A 22,823-nucleotide genomic window follows, 5' to 3' on the forward strand; every position below is an offset into this window, starting at 1 on the left:
GCCAGGGCCTCACCGCCCTCACAGTACGGAGCATCCTCCTAATACCCCATCTAACCCTGCCCTCCGCCAGTTTGAAGCCATTCCCCTTTTCCAGACACTCCAGGCCCGTGTAAATAGTCTCTAACTTGCTTGTAGCTCCCTTCAGGCACTGGAAGGCCACAGTTAATGCACCCCAAAGCCTTCTCCAGGCTGAACAATCCCAACTCTCTCAGCCTTTTCTCATAGCAGAGCTGCTCCATCCCTCTCATCGACTTGGTGGCCTCCTCTGGACTGTCTCCAACAGGTCCACGCCCTGAGGGGCAAAATTCCTCCTCCCCTGCTGCCCACGCCGGGGGATCAGCCCAGCACACGTGGGATTTCTGGGCTGGGGCACGTCCAGCTCTCACCCACCAGCACCCCCAAGTAAAAGGTAACCTGTGGTATCCATTCCATCTGCCACAAGAAAAGTACCATCAACTCCACTTTCAGATAATATTTAAACTAAACGATTTTCAAGCATTCTGTATTACAAAACAGAAGATGATACAATTCATGAAAGAAGTCAAAATGCTGGCATCACTTTGTTTCCACATTAATACATAAAAATGGACGACACATTAAATAAACATTTTGTTATTAACAATTAGAAATATTAACACCAAAAATCATGTATAAATTAGGAAATAAATGTACAAACTATTTCCAAAGTGCTCTTTCAAATACATTATATACACAACATTCACGAAGTTCTTAATGTAAGACATTTCAGATTGATGTAATGTAGTTGTTTCGGTTTAAGTGTTGTTCATATTCTCTCAAAAGCATTTCAGCACTTTCAAAAACCACATAAAAGGCATATTTCCAAACTGGCAAAGAGCAATATTGCATTCTTCTGGCTACCTGTAATATTAATTATTCTAAAGAAAACAATCTTACTTCCTTTCTGTTCCTTGATATTTGAGAGTACTTATTTGTATGAAAACACCAGCAGGAAAGATGAGAGAAATTAGGTCTGACTAAAAAAAAGTCTTGTATTTCACCAGTAGTTTAAATTATTAACATAGGAAGGGCAGTGCTTGGACAACATTTAATAGTAAACTCTCTAGCTGTCCAGTTAAAGATTTTCTTCTAAAGGAAAAAAAAGTCATGATTGAGAGATGTTGTGTTTTCCTTGTGGTCTTGGTTTTTCAAAATATAAAGTACTTGAAATCCCATAAATAACACCAGTTCAGAGAAAGAAAAGGAGAAAATCACTTTACAGAGTGTATTTTCTTTAGATTGTAAATTTGCAGTTAATCTCATATTAAAAAATGTTTATGGGCTACAGTCACCCCAGCTTTTTGCTTCAGAGAAACGTGGACACAGTATTTTGTTCAACACTTATATAAGCACTTTAAAAGTGCTCTTTTTTTTACCTCCCAAGACTTCATAAGAACATATAAAACTGAATAGAAGTGACTTACATTGTTCATACTGATTTTTACATACCACTAGTTTTTCTCTCTAAATTCTCCCTCTCTAGGTACTCTCTCACTGGTTGACCCCATTAATACCTCCCCTCTCTATATGCATAATAGTGTCTCACAATTAAAGCTGAATTTAGTTGCTTGTCTGCAATAAAGATGTATTTTTTTTTCTTTTACCTCTGAACTATTTCTGTCGAGCTACAAGAGGAAAATAAAAGTGATGATGAGCTGTAAGAACAACAGACCAACAGATTTGACAATATTTATGGTTATAATGCTTGCTGGGAAATCTAAGCAAGGGCAGCGCAAGAATCAGAATAAAGAAGGATGCCAGCCACCTGCTTGCAAAATTTGGCATGAAAATGTATATGCAAGTTCTAAAATTTGGAGTAGGATATTCAAGACGGGACTTCTGCCAGATGTTTTTCTCAGCTAAGCACAATATGAAGCAATATTGACATCGAGCAGGCTGACACTGCAGATCTCAGAGCTCCCTTCTGTTTTTCCTTCCACTACAGAAATACCTTTGTTTACATGGACATATAAAAGGTGCCTCTAGTTATTAACATTTCTATGATCATATGTTTGGATCCTCTTTCTGTACCTTTCACAACAGAAATGTGGACTTATGCAGATTATTGAATTATAAGATTTGGGTAGGTAGGTATTACAGAAGTTGCAGTTATTTTTTGTCATATAGCATAGAACTGTCTTTTTATAAGGAATGTATCCATCCCCTTCTTCTGTAGAAGTAAAGAGCCATGGATTTTGGAGGCTGGCAGGTAATCTTCAATGCATTCACTTAAAAAAAGATCAATAACTTACCACAGGGAACTTCCCCGGACTGGGATGTGACTGATGGGCTTTGCATTGAGCCAGACTCCAGAACAACCTGGCTGTTTTCCAGAGCGGGGCACAACTGTGATCTAATGATCCTAAAGCTATTCAGAAACATCAAGAATGGGACAAAAGGGGGTAAATGGAAAACTTCTGCATTGTATCAACATACAGTACTATACACAGCACCAAATATCAAACCATTAAAGCATTGTCTTGTTACCAGTAGTGCACTGCTTCATATCCAGCATGAAATGAACACTGTTCACATACAGACGCTGCTTTGTGCTAAGGGGTAACCAACATATTACAATTAATCAAAACTGCCTGTACATCCAGTTCAAAAGATGGAGATACTATTGAAAGGAATCTGACACAGCACTGTTTTCTTTTATTGCTGGTAATTTCCATATTGTCCCTGTAAAGAAAAAAAAAAAAAAAAAAGAAATAGCAATGTTGAAGGATAATATATTGGAGGCTTACAGTGAGTTGGGCAATTTCTTTTGGTCTGTGAATTTTACAAGATCCACTGAAGTATCACCCATATACCTGCACCAAATTATCAGACAGATTTGTACAGAGCTAACAGCCAGATCTGCCCTTTCAGAGCAGAGATTTAGGCAATTTACCTGCTCATAGCCATAAGGCCTCTGTTGCTGAGCGGATGGGCCTGTCTGGGAAGCTCTGTAACTTCCATATTGCTGCCCCTGTCCCTGTTGGTAGCTGGAATACTGTGAAGAGGCTCCTTGTGCAGGACCTGAAAAGACAGTAAAATCCACTACAGGCAGTAAAATCCATTACAGGCTTGATTTGCTGGGGGAGTTCTTGAGGTTAACGCAATCTAAAACATGATGCTAACAAAGTAAACTCTGTGAGTAAGAACTGTGAGTAAATTCTGCTCAGACCTCCCCTCTAGGTTTACACTAGGAGGTGTTAATGCTAACAATGATGTAGTTGCAGCAGTGTAAACTTCAGTTAAGGTTTTAAACTTTGCTCAGAAAATGTCATAATGCTTCTAAGTGAAGGCTCTCTGAAATCTGTATTGGCACAGCTGTTATGACCTCTATGTAAACTACCTGGCCTTTATTTTAGTAACAACTGCACATTTAAATTCCTATCTAACCTGGCTGTGCCAGCATAAGCGACAGAGGAGGGATTCTCTGGACTGTTGTTGTTCTTTTTCACGTCAGTTCAGAAGGACTAGGTGTGTAGGAGGCCTGGGAACCCAAGCAGTGACCTCCTGATGACATTTAACACAAAGTCAACATGAAGCAAATGTGTATTTTCTAACTTCTATCAGAAGAGAGAGGGATTTAGGATGGAATGCAGTGCTATACTAATGTATGTTACTGCCCAGAATCCCTTTACTAGATCTTTGGCTAATTTGGGTACATTTGTTAATCCAAGGTTAATCAAGGAAATAATTACAGCCTATTTTAGTTTAGGAATGGAGGCAACAGGATGAAACACTGCAAACACTTGACCAGCCACTGGGAGTTTTCTTACCATATCCTTGCTGTTGTCCTGGGTAACTCTGTTGATTTGGGTATTGCTGCTGGGAATATGTTTGCTGTTGTGCAGCTCCCTGTTGGTATCCTGCCTGCTGCTGGCTGTACTGAGAATTTCCTGGAGGGGGAAACATTGGAATTGTTTGGTTATAGGTGAGGCAGGTATTTCACTGTACATGTGGATCATAAGGAAAACAAAGGTGTAAAGAGCCTTGGTCTGAAACTCATACACAAATACTTTTCTTACAAAGAGACGATTGGATTTTGCCAAGCAAGATGTTCATTTCTCCAGTGATTTTTAGTTCCTTTGAATAGGAGAGTTACTTATTTATACAAATCACTAAACAAACAAACAAAAAACCTGCTCCCCAAAGGATTTTTTTTTTAATCCAGAAGTGTTTCAGAGCAAAAAGTCACAAAGATAAGGGTGCCTGGGTAAACAGCTGCTTTCTCAAGAAGCCCTCTGATTGTATTTTCTTCTAGATAATTATGTTTATTCATATAACTCAGAAAGATCACTTATCTAGTTGTTACTGGGTTTTTTTTTTCAAATACCTATGTGCAAATTCCATTTTCTGTATCCTGAAACAACAAAATGAACAGAGGCTCTGTAGGTGACATCGCTTCTCCTAAATGCCACCTTGCTGTATCATAATGAAGTTAATATTTCCAGTTAATTTAGAGTTCAGATATCTTAATAATATATTGAATTTACTGGTAATATTTTGCTGTATTTTCCTACCTCCTTCATAGTAGTGTTGTGTAGAGTCGTCAAACGACCGGTCATAGCTCTGTTCAGTGTAGGATGACTGCTGATAGGCATAATCACCATGTCCTGCAAGGAGTCACAAAGATTTGTCAGTTACATTCTTAATGGAACCACAGACATAGCGTTGAATATTATTATGAAGCTGTTTATGCACCAAGATGAGGCTAAGAGCACATACAGACCCCTCAGGGAAAACATCAAACACATGGCAAGGAAAATCACACCAATGGATAAACCTCTTGCATTTACTAATCCAAACTGGGCTTTGGGCTCTTTTTGGAGCAGTTTGGATAGCAGGGTGCACTGATGTACATGTTTTGTACCAGGCACCCATCCCCTGGGATTAGAATTCTCCAGCATTTAAATTGGAAATGAAGCATAATAGGTTTGCCATGTCCTTGGATGTGGCAGTTGTGGTTCTCTGCACTTTATCAGTATCACAGTGAGCCCAGCTCAGGGGAATTACCATCTGGATAGTATTGCTGATTCATAGGTTCTGATGAGCCTTGGCCATGGCTGTACTGCTCACTGTAATATTCTTCCTGACCCATGTACTGCTGCGAGGAACCTGCAAGGCACAGACCAGAGAGAGCAAACTGAGCCCATGGACTCTTAAGGGACGGGGTTTTCTTATCTAATTTATTTTTTAAAGAAAACAAAGTTTATGTCTGGATAAGCAAACAACTGAGAGCAGTTATATAGATGTTTTACTCACTAGAAAAAGGAAATAAATTCGTATTCTCAGAAAAAGAGGGATGAAATTGAAATCACACAACAGTCAGTAACACATCCTAGAATCACTCACTTCTGCGGCAACACCGGAAAAAGGGTTACATTTCATCTACTAATCTGAGTTATTAGAAAGCACAGTAATGGATTCCATGCTCAAGAGCACAGTCAGAATTAAATATACTTTAATTAATACATTAATTTGTTTCTTAGCAAAATTCAGTTTATGTGAGAATCAGTCTAGCAGCTTTATTACCTCTTAGAACTTTATCCAGAGAGGTCTTAGAGCATGGTAGTTATCCTCTGGTGTTTTCCTTTCCTTGGCCTAATTTTTCATTCTAATTGCTGGCAAACTGTATCTTCTTTCCAGAAATGTGTTCCTTGCTAACTGTGCCATGTTAGGGCTGATCCAACACCATGTGAAAGAATTGAAAAGATTCCCAGTGGCTTGAATGAGCTGTATATCAAATTGTTCATCTTTTCTTTAGAGATACATGCTCCCTTTTAGACAGAATTATTTTTCTAAACACCTGAAATAATTAAGTAGATAAATCTTGAAAATAGATTCAGGTTCATCTCATTGTCACACTTCCACCATTCAGGATTTCCTGTGCTCCTGGGTGGGATTCTCTGTAAATGTGAGTTGGAAATTTTATTGACTTATGTACTCCACAGGACAGACTGAGTATCATCAATCTAATGAGAGTTCTATCAATAATCTGAGAGCAGATTTTACCTTGCTGTGAAGCTCTGTAAGGGCCCATGGGTCGCTGCCCCATCATGCTGTTGCCTTGGTTGCTCTGGCTCATCATGGCAATGGAGGATTGTCCCTGGTAGTGCTGGCTCCCTCCTTGTGCCGAGTTGTAATGTGACGTTGCTGCTTGCTGGTGCATCATGGAGACTACAACGGACATGCAAAAGACTGTTTTCTACAAGGATGGGACAGTTCTCTTCAAAGGCTCTTTGGAGGCAAGTTAAAACCTTAAAACATCCTGATAATTATGCGAGTTTTCCACAGCGGGAGATGTTTTCCTACTGGATTTATTTAACTCTTCTGCACTGGAATCCAGAAAGGATCTTACTACATGGTCAGTTCTTGTCATTTGCTTCAGCAGATATTTAAAAATACATCTAGCCTTGATTATTAATAGCTTACTTAAAAGAACATAAACCTCATTGCAGTAGGGTTAAAGAAAGAAACAAGAACTGATGCTTGTTCCTCTCTACCTTCTGACTATTTCATTGCTGCATTTCTTTTCTAATATACTCTTTCTTCTGTCCATCTTCTCATGTACCTAATGATTATAGAGTTTAAGTAAACTGATATTCTAGGATTTATTTGATCCCTAAATTTCATGCTGTTGTAAAGAATTCTAAAGCATTAGACATCCCATTCAATACTCACTAGCAAACTTTTTTTGAAATTAAGAGATTGAGTTGTCTGCTAATCTCTTTATGCCCTGCAAACAACGTGAAGTACCAATGAAATAACAAATTGGGGTAGTAATGTACAAACAGTAAATGTGTTATACCCTGGCAGGCTCTTTGTGCTTGGATAAAGGTGCTCAGATCCCTCCCATGGCTCTGGGATTTGCTTCCAGGGCTATCAGACAGTGCTGCTGCACCTCTACCTAACCCTCTCTTCCGCAGCTCAGCCCTAACCATGGCGAGTCAGCCTAAGTTAAAGCAAGTCTGAAACTGATCTGACACTGGTGCCTGACACCTGGAAATTCAGAGATGTCTTAAAGCTGTCTTTTCCTCTTGTACGTTTGTCGCTGTCTAGAGAAAATATTTACAGAACAAAGTCATGTGTGGTAAAACCTCTGAGGTCACTGGAAAGTCAAGGTGGCCCAGGAGGAGGAAGAGGGAGTTTACCTGGGTTAGACTGCATGTTGATGTTTGTTCGAGAGACGTAATTGCCTATTGACCCCTGGCCTTGCATTGGCACATTCTGAGACGCCGGCACCGTGTGGCTGTAACCAGGGCCAGTCCCGTGGCTGCTGACAGTCATACTCAGAGAGGTCGTGGGCATGGTGTTCTGGCCTGACTGCTGCATAGACACGTGGTTAGGACCTACAAAAATTAGAAAGAACAAGAAGAAAATCTGGGCTATTACTGGCAATGCACAGTGAGCATGAGGCCTCACGGCCTTTCTGAAATACCTTATGATAAGGCAAAACAAAACAAAAAAATCCTCATTATTAAAACTCCCCGTTATCTACAGACACATTAAAACTGCCTACTGCACAGTCAGAGTGATCCTCCTCTTCCTGGCCACCAAATCCAGGCTGTACAGGATTGCAGATGGGAAGAACAAAACCAGGAGCAATGCCCTACAACCACTTCCTCGCAGGCAGCAGAATTTAACAAATGCCAGTAATTTTGGGTACTTCAGAAAATACACGGACTCTGGAAACATCCCAGCCTTCTGAAATTTGTCCTTTCCTTCTTCTTGTCCTGCAGTTGATTTCTTCTCTCTCTTCACACAGGTGGTGACAATGGGAAGACCCAGCAGTGGCTGAGAGACAGTTTACACATTGCTGCATCCACTGGGCTCCTCTATAACCAGCTCACCTTTAGCAGGGGCTGCTGAAGTACCAAGGGAGCCTCTACTCAGAGAACAAGCCTGTCTCTCCCTTTCCTGAAGTTTGACTAGAAGTACCTCAGAGGAAGGTAAGTTTTCCAAGTCCCCATAACAACCTCAGTTGTTACGCCCTTTCAGAATGTCATCATCAGACTGCTCCAGATACATCCTGGGTTTGTATCATCCTGCTTACCTGGCAGTGTGCTTATTTTTTAAAAATTCTGTTGCTGTTGGGTAGCTAATATTGGGGAGAATCCAGTTCTTATTTGCTGTTTATTGCTGTAAAGAGTTTTATGAATGAGTTTTGGAAAGTTGTTTTCACTGTATGCTGTTAGTATCCAAATTGTGATGGTGCATATTGTTGTCTATCTAAAGTCAGCCATATTGTTGTCAATCTCAGTTAATTTAGTAGAATGCAGAATCCTTAGAAGAGACAGAATTATGTTGCAATGTTTAAATAATGATATTTTAATTCAGGGTTATTAAGTGTATCTGCAGCCTCTGAAAAACATGCCTAACTCATTTAGTACAAACCTCATTAATTACTCTTAATGGTTTTCATAGACAACAAAATGAGAACATTTGCTGTAAATTATGATATTTTCTCTGATGAAGAAACACAAGCAGCATTTTCAACAAGAGACAAAGAGAGCCAGCTCTCCTAAAATCAGTGGAGCTGGGTCAAAATGCTCCTACAGAGAATTATCTCTGTGTTTTGCTCTAGTTTGTTTAAGTTGTAAAGCCGATCCTTGTGCAACACAAGGTCACACAGTGTGTGAATGGAGATAGCAGTTGCCTTGAGTGAGAGATGGAGTGAAGCAAGTGTTGGTAAACCTGGCCCTGTTTGCATGAGAAAAATTAGAGATTCTTGGCCTTCTTTAAGAAAAAAAAATTGGCTAATTTGTGATTGTAAGGGAAAATATGTGGATGAGTCCAGTCCTCAGGACTTCCAGTCAGGTTCTTCCAGTCAGCACTAAATTACTACAAAGACCTCGAGGGTGGGGGACAAATCAGAAAAACCAGCAACAGTAGCACTGAAAATGTCTATGCTTAATAACACAAAACAATGTTTTGAGTGACTTAATATATTACCCATACTCAGTATTAAATCTTTCAGAAAGAAGGCCCTGAAAAATTTAGTAAGTTCACTTTACAAGTTGTAGCTGTTTAAAACAGGTCCCTCATCCATTCATTTAAAAAGTACTATAGGCTTGACCACAAAGGGATTTTTAAAAACTCAGAAGTAATTTCATGGCTTGTGTCTGCTCTTGAGTCCCCTTGCCAAGGTCTGTGATTTTACAATCAGATATTTCTATTTATAGAAACTGGTTTTGCTCTCTGTCACTCTGGGAGACACCCACAGAAACAAGAACTGACTGAATAACTGTGATCTACAAAATAAACAGATTATTCATAATATAAAATGCACATACTAAAAAAAATTATTTTTCAATTAGTTTAGTTGCATGAACAAAACCAAACAGACAGATTATATTATTTTATTAATATGAAATGTCTGTGCAAATTTTTTGACTGTGTAGTACAATCTCTGTGAGCTTTTGTAGAGGACAAAGGCTGGTGCAACACCAAATGATTTGTAAGGAGAAATGTATCCTGGAAGGTCTTTGCAATCTGAAGGCTTGGTTGTGTGTTTAGTCATGCAAGTAATTCCATTTTACCCTGGCCAACCCTGCCACTTTCATGAGAAAAATACTACAACATAAAATTTTTCTTACTAAAAACTTGGATGCATCTTTATTTGGTGATTTTCATCATGCATTTTTTAAAAAAATGTCTTTAATTTCCTCTGTAGAAACACAAAGCACTCTGCAGAAGCCAACATCATTCCTGCCTGTAGCCATTTTGTGGTGATTTCAGCATGTGCCTGAAATCCCCATATGCCTGAAAGGTGAGTTAGGAGAGGTCTTTTCCAGCTCTCTAAGTATATTCTGCATTAATGATTTTGTTGCCAGGCAACAGCAAAGCAGCACAAAGGGGACCAAAGCTCACCATTGCTAATCTGACTCTGCATGAGGGAGGAAGGAGGAAGGCCGGTCCCGATGGCATCGCTGAGATTGCTCTGGGAGTGGAGGGATTGGTTGGATGCACTCTGACTCATCCCTCCCGGGCCCAAGTTTATATTTTGCGTTGGTGGCTGCGAAACAACAAGGAGGAAAAGCAAATTTTTGGTTAGGTTGTTAATTAGAAAAATAGGAGCCCCCAAATTAGTCTGACTATGACTAAAAACTGCTTTGGCTAAATACGTGTTTCCTTTGCTTTTTGAGTAAACCTGTCTTGGTTTGACTCCTCTGTGTGAATGACATTGAGCATGACAGAGCAGCTGACAGGCAGCAGCACAGTGAAGGGCTTAAAATTGTGTTTGTCACAGAGTGTGGCTTCTGTGCTCGTTCCTCTGCACTCACATGGATTTCCAAACACAACCACTGCGGGGAATGCATTAGCAAAGACAACACAGGAGTGTGGTGACAGATTGACCTTTGCCAAGCGATGCTGTAGCTTGTGTTATGTGTGGTACTTCCCAAATCAATCCACTGAGCAGGAATAACACCATGTGTAAAGACAAACCAATGCCCAAGTGCTGAATTTGATTTTTGATGTAGAACAGCAGCATTCCCCCCCCCCCCCCCCCCCCCCCAGTAAAGAATACAGTAAGAATAGGTAAAGAATACTGAATCTGGAACAAATGGAGCTGTTCAGATCTGTACGACTGCATCATTTATAGGATATAAACCTTGAGCTATGGGGACAGAGAGTAACACAACTGTCCCAAAGAACATGATTTAAACACAGTGAAACTTTTTATTTCTTTGGTAGTCTACTTGGCCACTTCAAAACTTTTAGCTGGAAAAATACTAAAAACTGATTCATTGATAGTGATCAGTGAGAGAATCAAAGAACATTTCCCACTGGCATAGCTAATGTATCTGAGGGAAATAACTATGGTATTAGTTATGCTAATAACTAATTATTAGTTACAGTAATTGTACTGGTACTTACAGCAGGAAGCAAGGACTGCATATTCTGGTTAGAATCTGCTATTGTTGCCAAGTAAACCAGATTTCTGTGCAAGATTTGTTGGTATCTACAGAACAAAGAGTAAAGCTTATTTGGAAGGGGTTAACCATACACAAAATTCCAAACCTTTCTCTTTGTTTTTTCCCTATTTACAAATGGTTAGTTAAATTGCCTTAACCCATTTTTGATCTGTCCTAATAAATAGCAGTAGCAATGACCTGTGTATGTGCTGTCATAGTTTCCGTCAAGGATCGGTGTGCTCAACCCCTCTTTCACAAAAGGATAAATCTGGGGGAAGGGAGAGGTAAAATATACTCTCCTTTGAAAGCACTTTGAACTGTGCAGCTGGGACCTCAACCTTTGAGGACTGACAGCCAGTCAGCTACTCCAACAATCAGACACTTTTCCTTTTTCTCTCTAACAAGGACCCTGATAGGAATGAAATTCCAGCATTCCAAAACCCAAACCCTGTTTTCCCCGCCAGCAAGCTGAGAAGAACACGATTTTTTTCAAGAGTGCTCTAACTGGAGTGTTTACTCAAGTAAGCACCACCAGAACCATTTATGCTTCTTCAGAGTTCTCCATGAACTGGAAAAGCTCCTAAAGGGAACAAGAGTGTTTCCAAGAGCAAACCAACAGCTGTGCCACTGAGCAAAGGGAAGAGTCAGACTTCAGGAAACATTTCTAACAAACTCCCAAATTCACAATACTCACTGAGTACATTCTGCAGTTTTCCCCTTGCTCTGATAATCCATAATACATTGTATTAGGTGGTGATTTTCATCTAGCATCTGCATAAAAGAAATAGGACCAAAACACATTACTATGGGAATCATATAGAAGTCCTGTATTTTTGTGCTTCTCCACCCTCCTTGGCACTGGATGCTGTTTTGTGCAGTTTTGTTGCCCTGGCTATTACCTACACCTGACTTTATTGAGCCACAAGATTGATTCACTTATAAACAGTTATCTTTAATGTAGTTCCTTGAAATACCCATATAGAAGAATTAATGGACTTACCTTGTTCCTTAAATGGCAGATAAATTCTGATGTTGAAGAAGGAAAACACTTTCACTATGAAATATCTCTGCCTCATCCCAAAATATCACCCATCCCAAATATCACCCAACCCTTTCCAAAACATCAGGTATTACTTTTAAGTAAGGAACAAACTTTCAAACAATTAAACCTACTCATTTTCCTGCCCAGGACTAGAGCATGCTGACAGCTGAACTTCAGATGAAGTATAAAATTTGTATCACCGGAGCTACTGAAACCACGTTTAAGAGAATTACATCCCAACATGTCCTTACCTTTATTTAATGATCTCATAATACAATTAAAAGCTTAAAATATCCTTTGATTTGCTTTGAAATTTTAGATACAATAGTTTGTCTCTCCCCTCCAGATTCCTTGTGAATGCAGCACACTTTCTGCAGGTGAATGAATAAAAATAAATAACACCAGCATTTAAAAATTTAGATTTGTCTCTGGCATAACAGAGCTTGTAGGTACCACTGCTATGAAGTGCTTGCAAGATTGGGCCCTTGAACCATGGTGTCATCAGGACAGGAGAGTTCTTGAGGAAAGAACCACTACACAGGAGATGCTGAACTGTACTGCCCTGAAAATGCTATTTGATGAACTGTTTTAGAGCAGCACCACCACTCCTCTATTGCCAAAAGCTCTAACTTCATCCATGCGAAATCTATTTTAGGAATATTTGATACTGGGATAAGAACAGCTTGGAAAGACTATTAAAATTGAGTTAATAAATAAAAACAAGCTGCTTATATAATAGGAGTGCAAATAAGAACAACCTTTTTCATTGAAATTTGTATGTGTTCTCAAAAGCTCATTTTAATGAGGATTTTTGGAGGTTTGGTTTTTTTGCTCTGGCTCTCTCTGCTCCATTTCCCTCCTTGACTATAAATCCCAACCAGTTCCTGTGCCTGCAAGTCTCTTCCTCAGCATTGCTGTTTGTCAAAGAAAAAAATCACTGCCAACAGCCCAACACTGATGAACCGTCCTGAAGTAACCTGCCAGCAAATGCACCTGAGATGGGAAGTGGTTTCACTCATTGCTTTTAAAGAAAGAATATTTTGAAGTTTCCATAAAGTTTATGAATATGCAAAAAGAAAAGGGCTTGAAAATCAAACTGAAGATACTTTATCTGCCCTTTGTCCATGGGCACAGTCACGGGTTTAATTACAAACTATCTGAATTATGAAATAATTCCAACTGATTTGAAGGTTAGAGGAAAACTTACTCAGTGAGTCCGAAATATTTCAGTATTTAAAATGAATTGGTTCACAATGCCACGTGCTGCAAGAGCTCCACAAAATGGGATGTTTCCAAACAGTCTCCTGAGATGCAAGTCATCTCTCTAGCCTCTCTTGTGGCAGTTTGTTCTGCCTTAATCTCTGCTCTGTCACAGGCTGCCACCGAGGATATTTTTTTTCCCTAGAAGTCATAAATTGGCACCAGCTCATGGCTTGGCTGCACAACCCCTGGTGACGGGTTAATTGCTGCATTGGCAGTGGCACTTCTGCGCTGGTCACTCTCAGCGAAGGGACCACACAGAACTCACACCTGGCTGCCACCACAGCACGGGAACAACACCTGAGCGGTGGGGAACGGCCAAAAGGACAGCAGAAGTACCAACAACAGCAGTGACAGCAAAAACATGCACGTTCTTTATTGACATTTCCAGCCTCGTTGTTCCTGACCGTCACCTTCTGCAGCAGGAAGGGTGTCAGGGTCTGCTCGAGTGTGCAGTCCCTGCTGCCAATCCTGGGAAATAGGAAACAATAACTTCCCAACTCGGCACCCTCTGCTTTGGCCTCCACATGAGCCCCATGTGGGCATCTCCTCTCCAGAGAAGATCTTTCAAAACCTTTGTTTGTCATTAAACATCAATAAACACATCACAAAAATAATAATAGTTTATGAAAAATACCAATGGCTGGTGCTCCCTCTATCTTCTGAGAAATTAAAATTCTGCATCCAAATACAAAAGAAAACCCTTGCAAATTCAGTATTTTATTTCAATTCATTTTTCTAGGTTGGATTCTTTAGGGGCCAGAGCTGACATACCATCACAAATTAATCGCATATTTGCAAATTTTATTGCCGTTTCCCAATGTATGCTTGGCAGCGTTTCCCCTTGGCGAGCAGCAGGGATAACGTGCCATCCCAATTTTATTCCCTACGTCCTTCTCTCGCTCTCTTTGCAGCGATCTGAACACCTTTGCTTTGTTCCACCTCCTCCTCCTCCTCCTCCTCCTTCCCCCACCTCTCTCTCCAGCTGTCCATCTCTGCAGCCCTCGCAAATTCACGAGTTTTCCTGATCGCCCTAGAAATCAGCCTCCAGCTGCAGGAGCATGGACGGAATAAATGTCTAAAATTGTCTGTATAAAAGCATGCTCTTTTACCTTCTGGATAGTTTGCTGGGTGACCTCCCCTTTGCCTCTTGGGCGAGCAGAAGCAAAGGCAACCGACATGGTGGGGGTTTTTTATGTGTCTATAATATATCGGTTCCAGGCTCTAATAATATTGTTATTATCTGGCTGCTATTGCCGTGCGAGGATTCTCCGCAGTGCACGGGGAGGGGGGCGGCCGCAGATGGTACGATCTGCGCCCCGCGAACACCCGCGGGCGCCGCGCCCCGCGCCGCCGGGCACCGCCCCCGCCGCGCCCCCCGAGCCCCCGGGGCGGCGGGGCGGGGGCGGCGGCGAAAATTCGGGGAGGGGGCGGGAGCGGCCCCGCCGCCGCCTCCCCGCCGCCCGCACATGGTGCGGTCCCGGCCGCCGGGCTCCCGCGGCCTCGGCCGCGCCGCCCGCTGCGCCAACTGCGTACGCCAGCTGCGTACGCCAAGTGCGCCAGCGCGGGGAGCGGCGCCGGGCCGCCTACGCCAAGTGCGTAGCGCGCGGGGCGCGCGCGGGGCTGCCCGTCGCGGGTGGGAGCCGCCCGCGGGGCCGCGAACGGTGAGGGGACAGCGGCACCGTGGGGCCAGGGGACGCTCCACGGCTGCTGGAGAGAGGCTAGGGGAGCCCTCCGGGATGGCCACAGGGAGGGAGCGCCTCTGCTGCGAGGAGGAAAGGCTGAGAGAATCGGGGTTGTTCAACCTGGCATCGGGGTGACCTAGTTGTGGCTTTGCAGTACCTCAAGGGGACTCACAGCAAGGACGGGGCAGGGCTATCTACAAGAGAGTGGAGGGAGAGGACAAGGAGGAATTTAAATTGAAAAAGAGTAGGTTTAGGTTAGGTATTAAGAAAATCTTCCCTGTGAGGGTGGCGAGGCCCTGGCACAGGGTGCCCAGAGAAGCTGTGGCTCCCCCATCCCTGACAGTGTCCAAGGCCGGGTTGAACGGGGCTGGGAGCAGCCTGGGCCAGTGGAAGGTGTCCCTGCCCATGGCACGGGATGATTTTCGAGGTCCCTTGCACCCCAAACCCTTCAGGACTCCCTGCGCCAGCGGTGCCGGGGCCGGGGCCGTGCCGGCCGCCTGCGCTGAGTGCGCACGGCGGGAGCGCTGCGCAAGGTGCGCCGAGTGCGTACGCCAAGTGCGCAGCGCAGGAGCGCAGCGGCCCCGCCCCCGGCCCGCCCGGATGACGGTGCGGGTTCTGCCGGAGCCATGAGCTACGACCGCGCCATCACCGTCTTCTCCCCGGACGGGCACCTCTTCCAGGTGGAGTACGCGCAGGAGGCGGTGAAGAAGGGCTCCACCGCGGTGAGTCAGCGGCCGCGGCGTTCGCGGGGCGGCGGCCGAGGGGGGCCCGCGGTGGGGCCTGCGCCGCGCTGCGCGCCCGGCCTGGCGGGCCCGGGAGGCCGCGGGAGCAGCGGGATCCACTCCCAGGGACGTTCCTTGGGGTCCGTCTACCGCCGGTGGAGCTGCCCAAAGCCCATCGCTTCCTGTGGGGCTCAGGCGTTGTGTTAGGCCTGGAGGGATCCTCTCCTCCCTCGGTCTGTACGTGCTGCAGATGGTGATATTTTATGTTTGTGCACGAGGCAGATTCCCAGTGGATTGGGAAACACGTCGGTAAAAGTACATTGCTGGCTCCCAGCTTCCAGTTGTCCCAAGGTTTTGCTCAATTAAAGTTTTATTTCATTTAGGGGAGGAGAAAAAAAAATTAATTTCCAAATAACATTGTATCAGTGATTGTAATAAGTTATAGTAATAATAAGAAGTTGTAATTGTAATAAGTCATAATTGTGTTAATAGTTGCAGTAAGTTTTAATTACTAATAGCAGAAAGAAAACATATCACCTCTGGGATGGGAATGAATGTTAACAAGATTTAGTGCCAAATAGGTTCTTTTTTTTCAGAAATTAAAAATACTGTAAAAGTGGAGACAGCATCCAATACAACCACCCCTGTCTTGTCTCTTGTTGAGTTTAATGTTTTTGGAAACATTTGGAATATGCTGACAGCAGGGCCACCCCATTAGAAAAAAGTATTCCCATCCCCCTATGAGAAACAGTGGGAATGAAGGGGAAGGGTCAAGGGCTTTTCCCTCTATGACGTGTGAAAAGGGGTATTTAAGGTAGGAATTAGGATATTAAGGCAGCTACTGACAGAACATTTTGGCAGCTGTAGGTGTTACTTGGCCTGATCTTCAATGCTTTGGGCTCTTGAGTTGAGCAGTACCACTGGACTAGTGGGATTTTCCTTATTCATCCTGATTCTGTGGCTGTGGAAACACTGATGGTGCTGTTGGAAAAAAGACAGTTTGTAAGAGGAGCTGGAATATGTCTCCTGGGAGCCACAGGGATTTAGGTTGGTATGAACTGATGATGAAACTGCACCCTGAAATGCAGTGCAGTTTTTGTTACATCAGTCCTGCCTCCGGGTTGAGTGGGAAATAAAATCCTGACTTCAAGCTGAGGTAGTGGTTACAGTGTGGGGGTTTGTGCTTGGTTTGTTACTGCTCATTTGACTAAAGTCTGCAACTACAAGGATTTTTGGACCTAGGTTAACTTTTTTTATTTCTTCTTTTCATGCATGGAAGGTTGGAGTAAGAGGGAAGGATATTGTTGTCCTTGGTGTGGAGAAGAAGTCAGTGGCAAAACTCCAGGATGAGAGAACCGTCCGGAAGATCTGTGCTCTGGATGACAATGTCTGCATGGCTTTTGCAGGTACATGGTCCCTTCAGGGGTATTGGCAGTTACTGGGGCACCTTTGGGCATGTTTGTGGATTCAGAGAATACAAAATACAGGGTGTAACTGGCTGAGAACTGTGGGAAGCAGGGTATTTCCACAGTAGCTTATTGGTTTTTTTAAAATATGGGGAAATAGTGTGTCAGTGTCAATAATATTTTTAAGGGGAGATCTGATTTAACTGACTAAAACAACAGGGTTTAGGTTCAGTGTGCAGGAATGAGGGGCTCAGCTCCTTCCCCTGCCTTGCTCTCTTAGCCATGGTCTGGGATATGTGCAGGGGTGTTCACAAACTTGAGGAAAAATTCTCTAATAAAAAGGCTGTAAATGAAAAATGTCAGCATTAGCTGAAAAGTAAAGTAAGAACTAAATTTCTTTAAAATCTTTCTTTATAAAGGGTGACAATTATTTTTCTCAGCTAACATCATGCTGCTGTAGCCTCATTAACTAGATGAGACTTGCTGGGCAAATGAAACTGGACTGCATGAGGAACAATGTGTGTGAGAATAAGCACTGCTAATTTGCTGGAATATGGAATGCTGTCAGTAATATTCCCATTACCTGCTTCAGAATTAAGTGTGTCATCCAACTCACAAAGATGGAAGCTATAAACTAAATCTTTTAGTTATTTTGGTGCATTAGCCACTTTCTGCTACCTTACAAATGCTCTTGCTCAGCAAACCTGAGAGTTTGAGCTCTGCTTTGCTTTTTCATTGCTGTTGACACTGACCCCGTGGGCTTTTTAGGGCCAGATTGGTGTTGTGAGGTTGTTTCATGGCTCTGAGGCCACTCTGTCATTTCAGGGCTGACAGCTGATGCCAGGATAGTTATAAACAGAGCTCGGGTGGAGTGTCAGAGCCACAGGCTCACCGTGGAGGATCCTGTCACTGTGGAGTACATCACACGCTACATTGCCAGCCTGAAACAGGTACTTGGGGCTGCACAGAGCTGCTGAAAATGTGTCCTGACCCGCTACAGATGTTACATGTGCTGTTATGTTAGTGTATGTTACACGTAATGTATGCCTTGGGTGTGTAACGCAGGTGGAACACGTGTGTAACACGTGTGTACCATGTGTGACTGGAGTGTCACACATGTAGCATTAAACACGTGTGTAATATCTGACACTTCTTCAAACTGTGTAAGTGTCTGTGCTCTGGCCTCACTCTGCTTACCTGGTAAAAAACACATTGTGGGTGTTCATTGGGAATGGGGATGTGGCAATTGAAAAGAAGAGTGTTTGGTTTGGTTTTTTTTTTTCCCCAAGATAATTAGAGCTTGTAAGGACTGCACAGCTCTGTGTGTTATGTCATCAAGAACACTTTGCTCACCTCACTGCCAGAACAGTGGGCCTGGGTTACTGTCAAACCTCTTCATGGCTCCTGGTAGTTTTTCCTCCTGCAAAGCCATTGCAGAGATGGGTAAGAGGGGAGCAAATTGGTGCAGTAGTTAATATATTTTATGTTTGATATTCATAAATTTAGAATGAATTGCAGCTTCAAAATACGCCCAGCTGCGTTCTGTGAGAAAATTACTCATTTGCCAGTGTATTAAACTGATTTTCAGCCACTAGTGGGAATTAGAAAAGATTGAATTTACTTATGCACAGATGTGTTGGAACAGTGGTGATGGTAACAATGTGATTCTTGTAATAATCACCAGTCTGTCAGAGCAAGGCACCACTTCCCAAAGTTTCACTGTTTTCCTTTATCCTAATCTCACATTTGTGTCTGTCTTTCTGGGACACTCAGCATTTCTCTCAAACTGTTGCAAACACACCTGGCTCAGTTCCTGCTGCCGTGGTGCTGCGGTGTCAGCCCTCCTGCTCCTGGTGTGTGACATGGCAGTGACTTTGCTAACAGTGTCCCAGGAGTGCTGTGACGGCTCCAGTGTAACCCGCTTACAGCCACAGAGCTGCCATGATTTCCTGTGGAAATCATTGGTGAAAACTGTGTTCAGGTGTCCTCATGGTATTTTTTGGCACATTTGTGCCACACTGGGGCTTGCAGACGTGGCTCTCACTGCCTCAGCACTACCCAGCAGCCAGGGAGGTGCTTCTGGAAGCTGTAACCAGATGTAGGAACAGGGGTTGGACAGGAACCACCTCTCACTTGCCTGCCTTAGGGGCTCTGTGAAACGTGGAGTCCTGGCTAACACAGAGAGAGCCAGCTAAAAGCATTTCTGGTGGCTCTTCTGGTTGTAACTTCTCCAGAGTCTGCTTTGCACCCTAGAAATGTTTTCAGAGCTGCATCTGAGTGTGTGTGTCCTTTGTGCTCAGAGGTACACGCAGAGCAATGGCCGCAGACCCTTTGGGATCTCCGCCCTCATTGTGGGCTTTGACTTCGATGGGACCCCGCGGCTGTACCAGACCGACCCCTCGGGCACGTACCATGCTTGGAAGGTGAGTGCATTCAGTCTCTGGTGGAGATGCAATATTTGTAAGTTAATGTCTCCTTTGAAGTGGGATTGGGGTAGAGGAGATCTTGCTGGCCAGATGGTGCTAGCTCATAGCTGCAAAAATCCTTAATGATCAAATGTACTGAGAGTGGCTGTCTGCAGTTCAGCTTTCCTTGGGAAATCTTGTCCTGCTTTCAGAAAAAAGCCCAAAACCAACCCACCTGTGCCAGACAACTGTCTTTGTGTGTGACAGATTATGCAACTGTACAACTTGTATTTCTTTCTTATTCTGCAAATGAAATCTTTTCTAAACTCCCATTCATTTTCCGTTTCCCCTCAATGTTTCCAGGCTAATGCCATTGGCAGAGGAGCCAAGTCTGTGCGTGAGTTCCTGGAGAAAAACTACACTGATGAGGCCATTGAAACGGATGATCTGACTATTAAACTTGTCATCAAGGCTCTTCTCGAGGTGAGGCTGTTTGACATCTCTTCTGTGGCTTTTCAATGTGTCCAGATTCACTTCTTGGATGTGAATATGGGAAAATCTTCATGGATGTCCCAAGGAAGTACTGCAAAGGATCTGTGAGAGCTGTTTACCATAGACTGTGGGTATTGGATTAAATTCAAGGTTCAGAATATTTGGGGCATCAATTTCCATAGTTTACACAGAACTTACCAGCAGCTCTGGGGAGCAAAACAGACTTCAGTTCTGGGTGTTAACACAGTGCACCAAAGATGTGCTAAAGCACATGCTGAATATTGTATTTTTTAATTGAAGTTTGAGATACAGAAAATACCACCAGTCAGATGGTGGGGCTGAGGTGTTCTGCGTCTGCTCAGGGCACTGGCACCAGTGTGAAGACCCTTTTGAGAGTTAGTGCTGCTGGTATTGAGAGCTTAGAGCTAAGGAGTGAAATACTCCCCATCCATATCTCTTCTCCTTCTAAGGAGACCTGAGAGGGATTTGTTGAAATGAATTCCTGGCCAGGCTCATAATGCTTCCCTCTGCCTCACCCAGGTGGTGCAGTCCGGTGGGAAAAACATCGAGCTGGCAGTCATGAGACGGGAGCAGCCGCTGAAGGTGAGGCTGTTGTTTGCTTCTCTCCCCTTGAGCCCATCTCTGATACTGTCCTTGTTGATCTGCCTTAACTTCCAGCCCTCAATCTCACATTTTGTACTGACAAATACTTCAGTGTATTCTTAATGGCCAAGGAATGTTGTTGTGTCTGCAGCAGGTACCTGCTTCCAGATAAAGAGCAGTTAACGTTTTTCCCGTGGCAGAACTAAAATCACTTCCATAAATGTCTCTTAAGTTCATTGGTATCCTGAGGGTCACCCATGTTTCTGTTTCAGATCCTAAACCCTGAAGAAATTGAGAAGTATGTGGCTGAAATTGAAAAGGAAAAGGAAGAAAATGAAAAGAAAAAACAGAAGAAAACATCATGATGAATGAAATGTACCTGCTTAGCTGCTTCTTTTTAATTCGAGTGATGGGTTATTCTGTATAGATGTAGGCATTCCAGTTACTCATACTGTGCTCTCTTGAGACCTACAATAAACCTACTGATTTTTTTTTAAAGCTGTTATTTAAAAAAAAAACCTGTCTGCTCCTTGGATTTTAATTACCCAGGATGATCTGGTTGGCTACAGAACAGCAGCAGTGACCCATTAAAGGACAGAGACCTTGCTTGCTTTTTTTCCCCTGGACACTTCACTTTGTTTAATGGTTCTTTTGTGTGCTGAGTTCTCAGCATATCCCTTTTTTTTACCTTAAGCAGCTGGCTTGAGGGTTGTGTTACGGCCTCAAGATAACTAGTATGGAGGTGGGAGTTTTTATTCCCTAACAGGCATCTTTCAAGGTGAAAGGGCTGGGTCTCACCGCAGGCCTTGCAGCAGCCTGTGACAGCAGGTGTGTGTTTTACTGCTAAAGGACAGGACAGAGATGAGGGTTGGGGTTTGGGGGGCAGCATGTGAACTTGCTGCCACAGGCACATGGCTCAGAGCAGAGGTGCATGGCCTGGTGCTTCCAAGTTTGGTTCAGAGTAAGGTGTTGCTGTTGTGAGTGTGCAGGGGGGAGTTATTTATACACCAGGAGCTAAACAGTAACTATAGCACGTGTTACATACAAGAGTTGAAGCTCTTACCCAGTTTCTCCTTTTGTATTTGGCCTCACACACTTCCTTTCTACCCTTTACCCCAGGAGTTGTTTTTAGCTGTTTCCTCATTTCAGAGTAGCCTCAGGGCTTTCTCATATTCCCAATTCCCAGTAGTTGGAGCAGTAGGAACAGGTGCCCCTTTATTGTAAAAGTTTCCCCATTTGTATCCACCAAGTGGGCGGAATGAAATCTGCCCTTGCAAGCAGCTCTTCAGTCTGCTCTTGCACAGTCAGAGAGGGTGTGACAGGGTCAGAGCAGGACCAGGGTGGCAGCAGGCACAGCAAGGACTGAATGTGGCCCAGGAGCCCCTGCCCAGGACACCTCAGCCCCGAGGGCCCCAGGGTGAGGATGCTCCAGGCATGCAGCAGAGACAAAGTTGCAGCAGAGCTCACACAGTCCGGGCTTTCACACAGCCCAGAGCTGTTTACATGGAAATGGTGCCCAGCAAGGTGTGGGCAGAGGATCCCATGGGTGTCAAGGACAGGGAAGCAGCACTGCTGCTGCTCAGGGACACATTAGACCACATGAGTCAGAGGAAGCATGATCCTGGAATACTGGGTTGTTTAATTTATGAGCCCTTGGACTGGAATGTTGAAAGCAAAAAAGTTGCACTTGGTTCCCTGCTCAAGTCACTACAACTGTTCCCACACACTGGGAATTTTCCATGGGGAAGCTGACACAGCTGCAGCTGAGAGCCCCCCAGTGCTCCTGGGGAAGAAGAGCTCATAGGTAACAAGCCCTAGGGCTGAGCCACAGCCACCAGTCCCCCCCTCCTCTGCTCCCAGACAGCAGGAGCCAGGCTCAGCACTCAGCTCAGCACGTGGGACACAGCCATGGGACACAAACATCAGCAGTATTAAGGAACAGGGGTGTTCTTATTTACCTGGGATCTGAAGCTTTACTGTGGAAACAAGGGCATTGCTCCCACTCAACTAGAAAGGCACAGTTACACCTGAGTAATGGTGATTACACAGGAGCAGTGAGGATTTCTTACCCATGCTCTGCCAGGGCAGTTCAATTCCATCTCCACACTTAGAGCCACAGCACCAGGAGGGAAAGTAGAGGCAGAGCAGCTCTGAGTGAGCCCTTTCAGCACACCCCAGCTCACAGGTGTGAGCCAGGTCCTGCAGCAGCAGCACTGGCCCCTGACAGGCTCCTGGGGAGCCCCACCAGCCCAGGGCGTCCCTCTGCGAGGCTGGGGTACA

At 43.8% G+C, this 22,823-nt stretch overlaps 2 protein-coding genes across 2 annotated transcripts; one reads left to right on the forward strand and one right to left on the reverse strand.

Annotated features, from left to right (window-relative positions):
- Positions 1-457: 457 nt before the first annotated feature.
- On the reverse strand, positions 458-14,557 carry SS18L1 (SS18L1 subunit of BAF chromatin remodeling complex). Its single transcript, XM_032127264.1, has 11 exons — positions 14,343-14,557; positions 11,623-11,699; positions 10,891-10,975; positions 9,883-10,027; positions 7,164-7,361; positions 6,025-6,189; positions 5,026-5,127; positions 4,533-4,625; positions 3,789-3,908; positions 2,912-3,039; positions 458-2,700 (listed from the first exon to the last, which is right to left on the reverse strand). The coding sequence occupies exons 1-11, from the start codon at positions 14,409-14,411 to the stop codon at positions 2,674-2,676; spliced, it is 1,209 nt and encodes a 402-aa protein (XP_031983155.1). The 5' UTR covers positions 14,412-14,557; the 3' UTR covers positions 458-2,673.
- Positions 14,558-15,478: 921 nt separating this feature from the next.
- On the forward strand, positions 15,479-21,045 carry PSMA7 (proteasome 20S subunit alpha 7). Its single transcript, XM_032127218.1, has 7 exons — positions 15,479-15,637; positions 16,917-17,043; positions 17,869-17,993; positions 19,344-19,466; positions 19,812-19,931; positions 20,481-20,543; positions 20,816-21,045. The coding sequence occupies exons 1-7, from the start codon at positions 15,542-15,544 to the stop codon at positions 20,906-20,908; spliced, it is 747 nt and encodes a 248-aa protein (XP_031983109.1). The 5' UTR covers positions 15,479-15,541; the 3' UTR covers positions 20,909-21,045.
- Positions 21,046-22,823: the final 1,778 nt, after the last annotated feature.

This window comes from Corvus moneduloides, chromosome 17, assembly GCF_009650955.1.
Source record: "Corvus moneduloides isolate bCorMon1 chromosome 17, bCorMon1.pri, whole genome shotgun sequence".
Classification (NCBI taxonomy): Eukaryota; Metazoa; Chordata; class Aves; order Passeriformes; family Corvidae; genus Corvus; species Corvus moneduloides.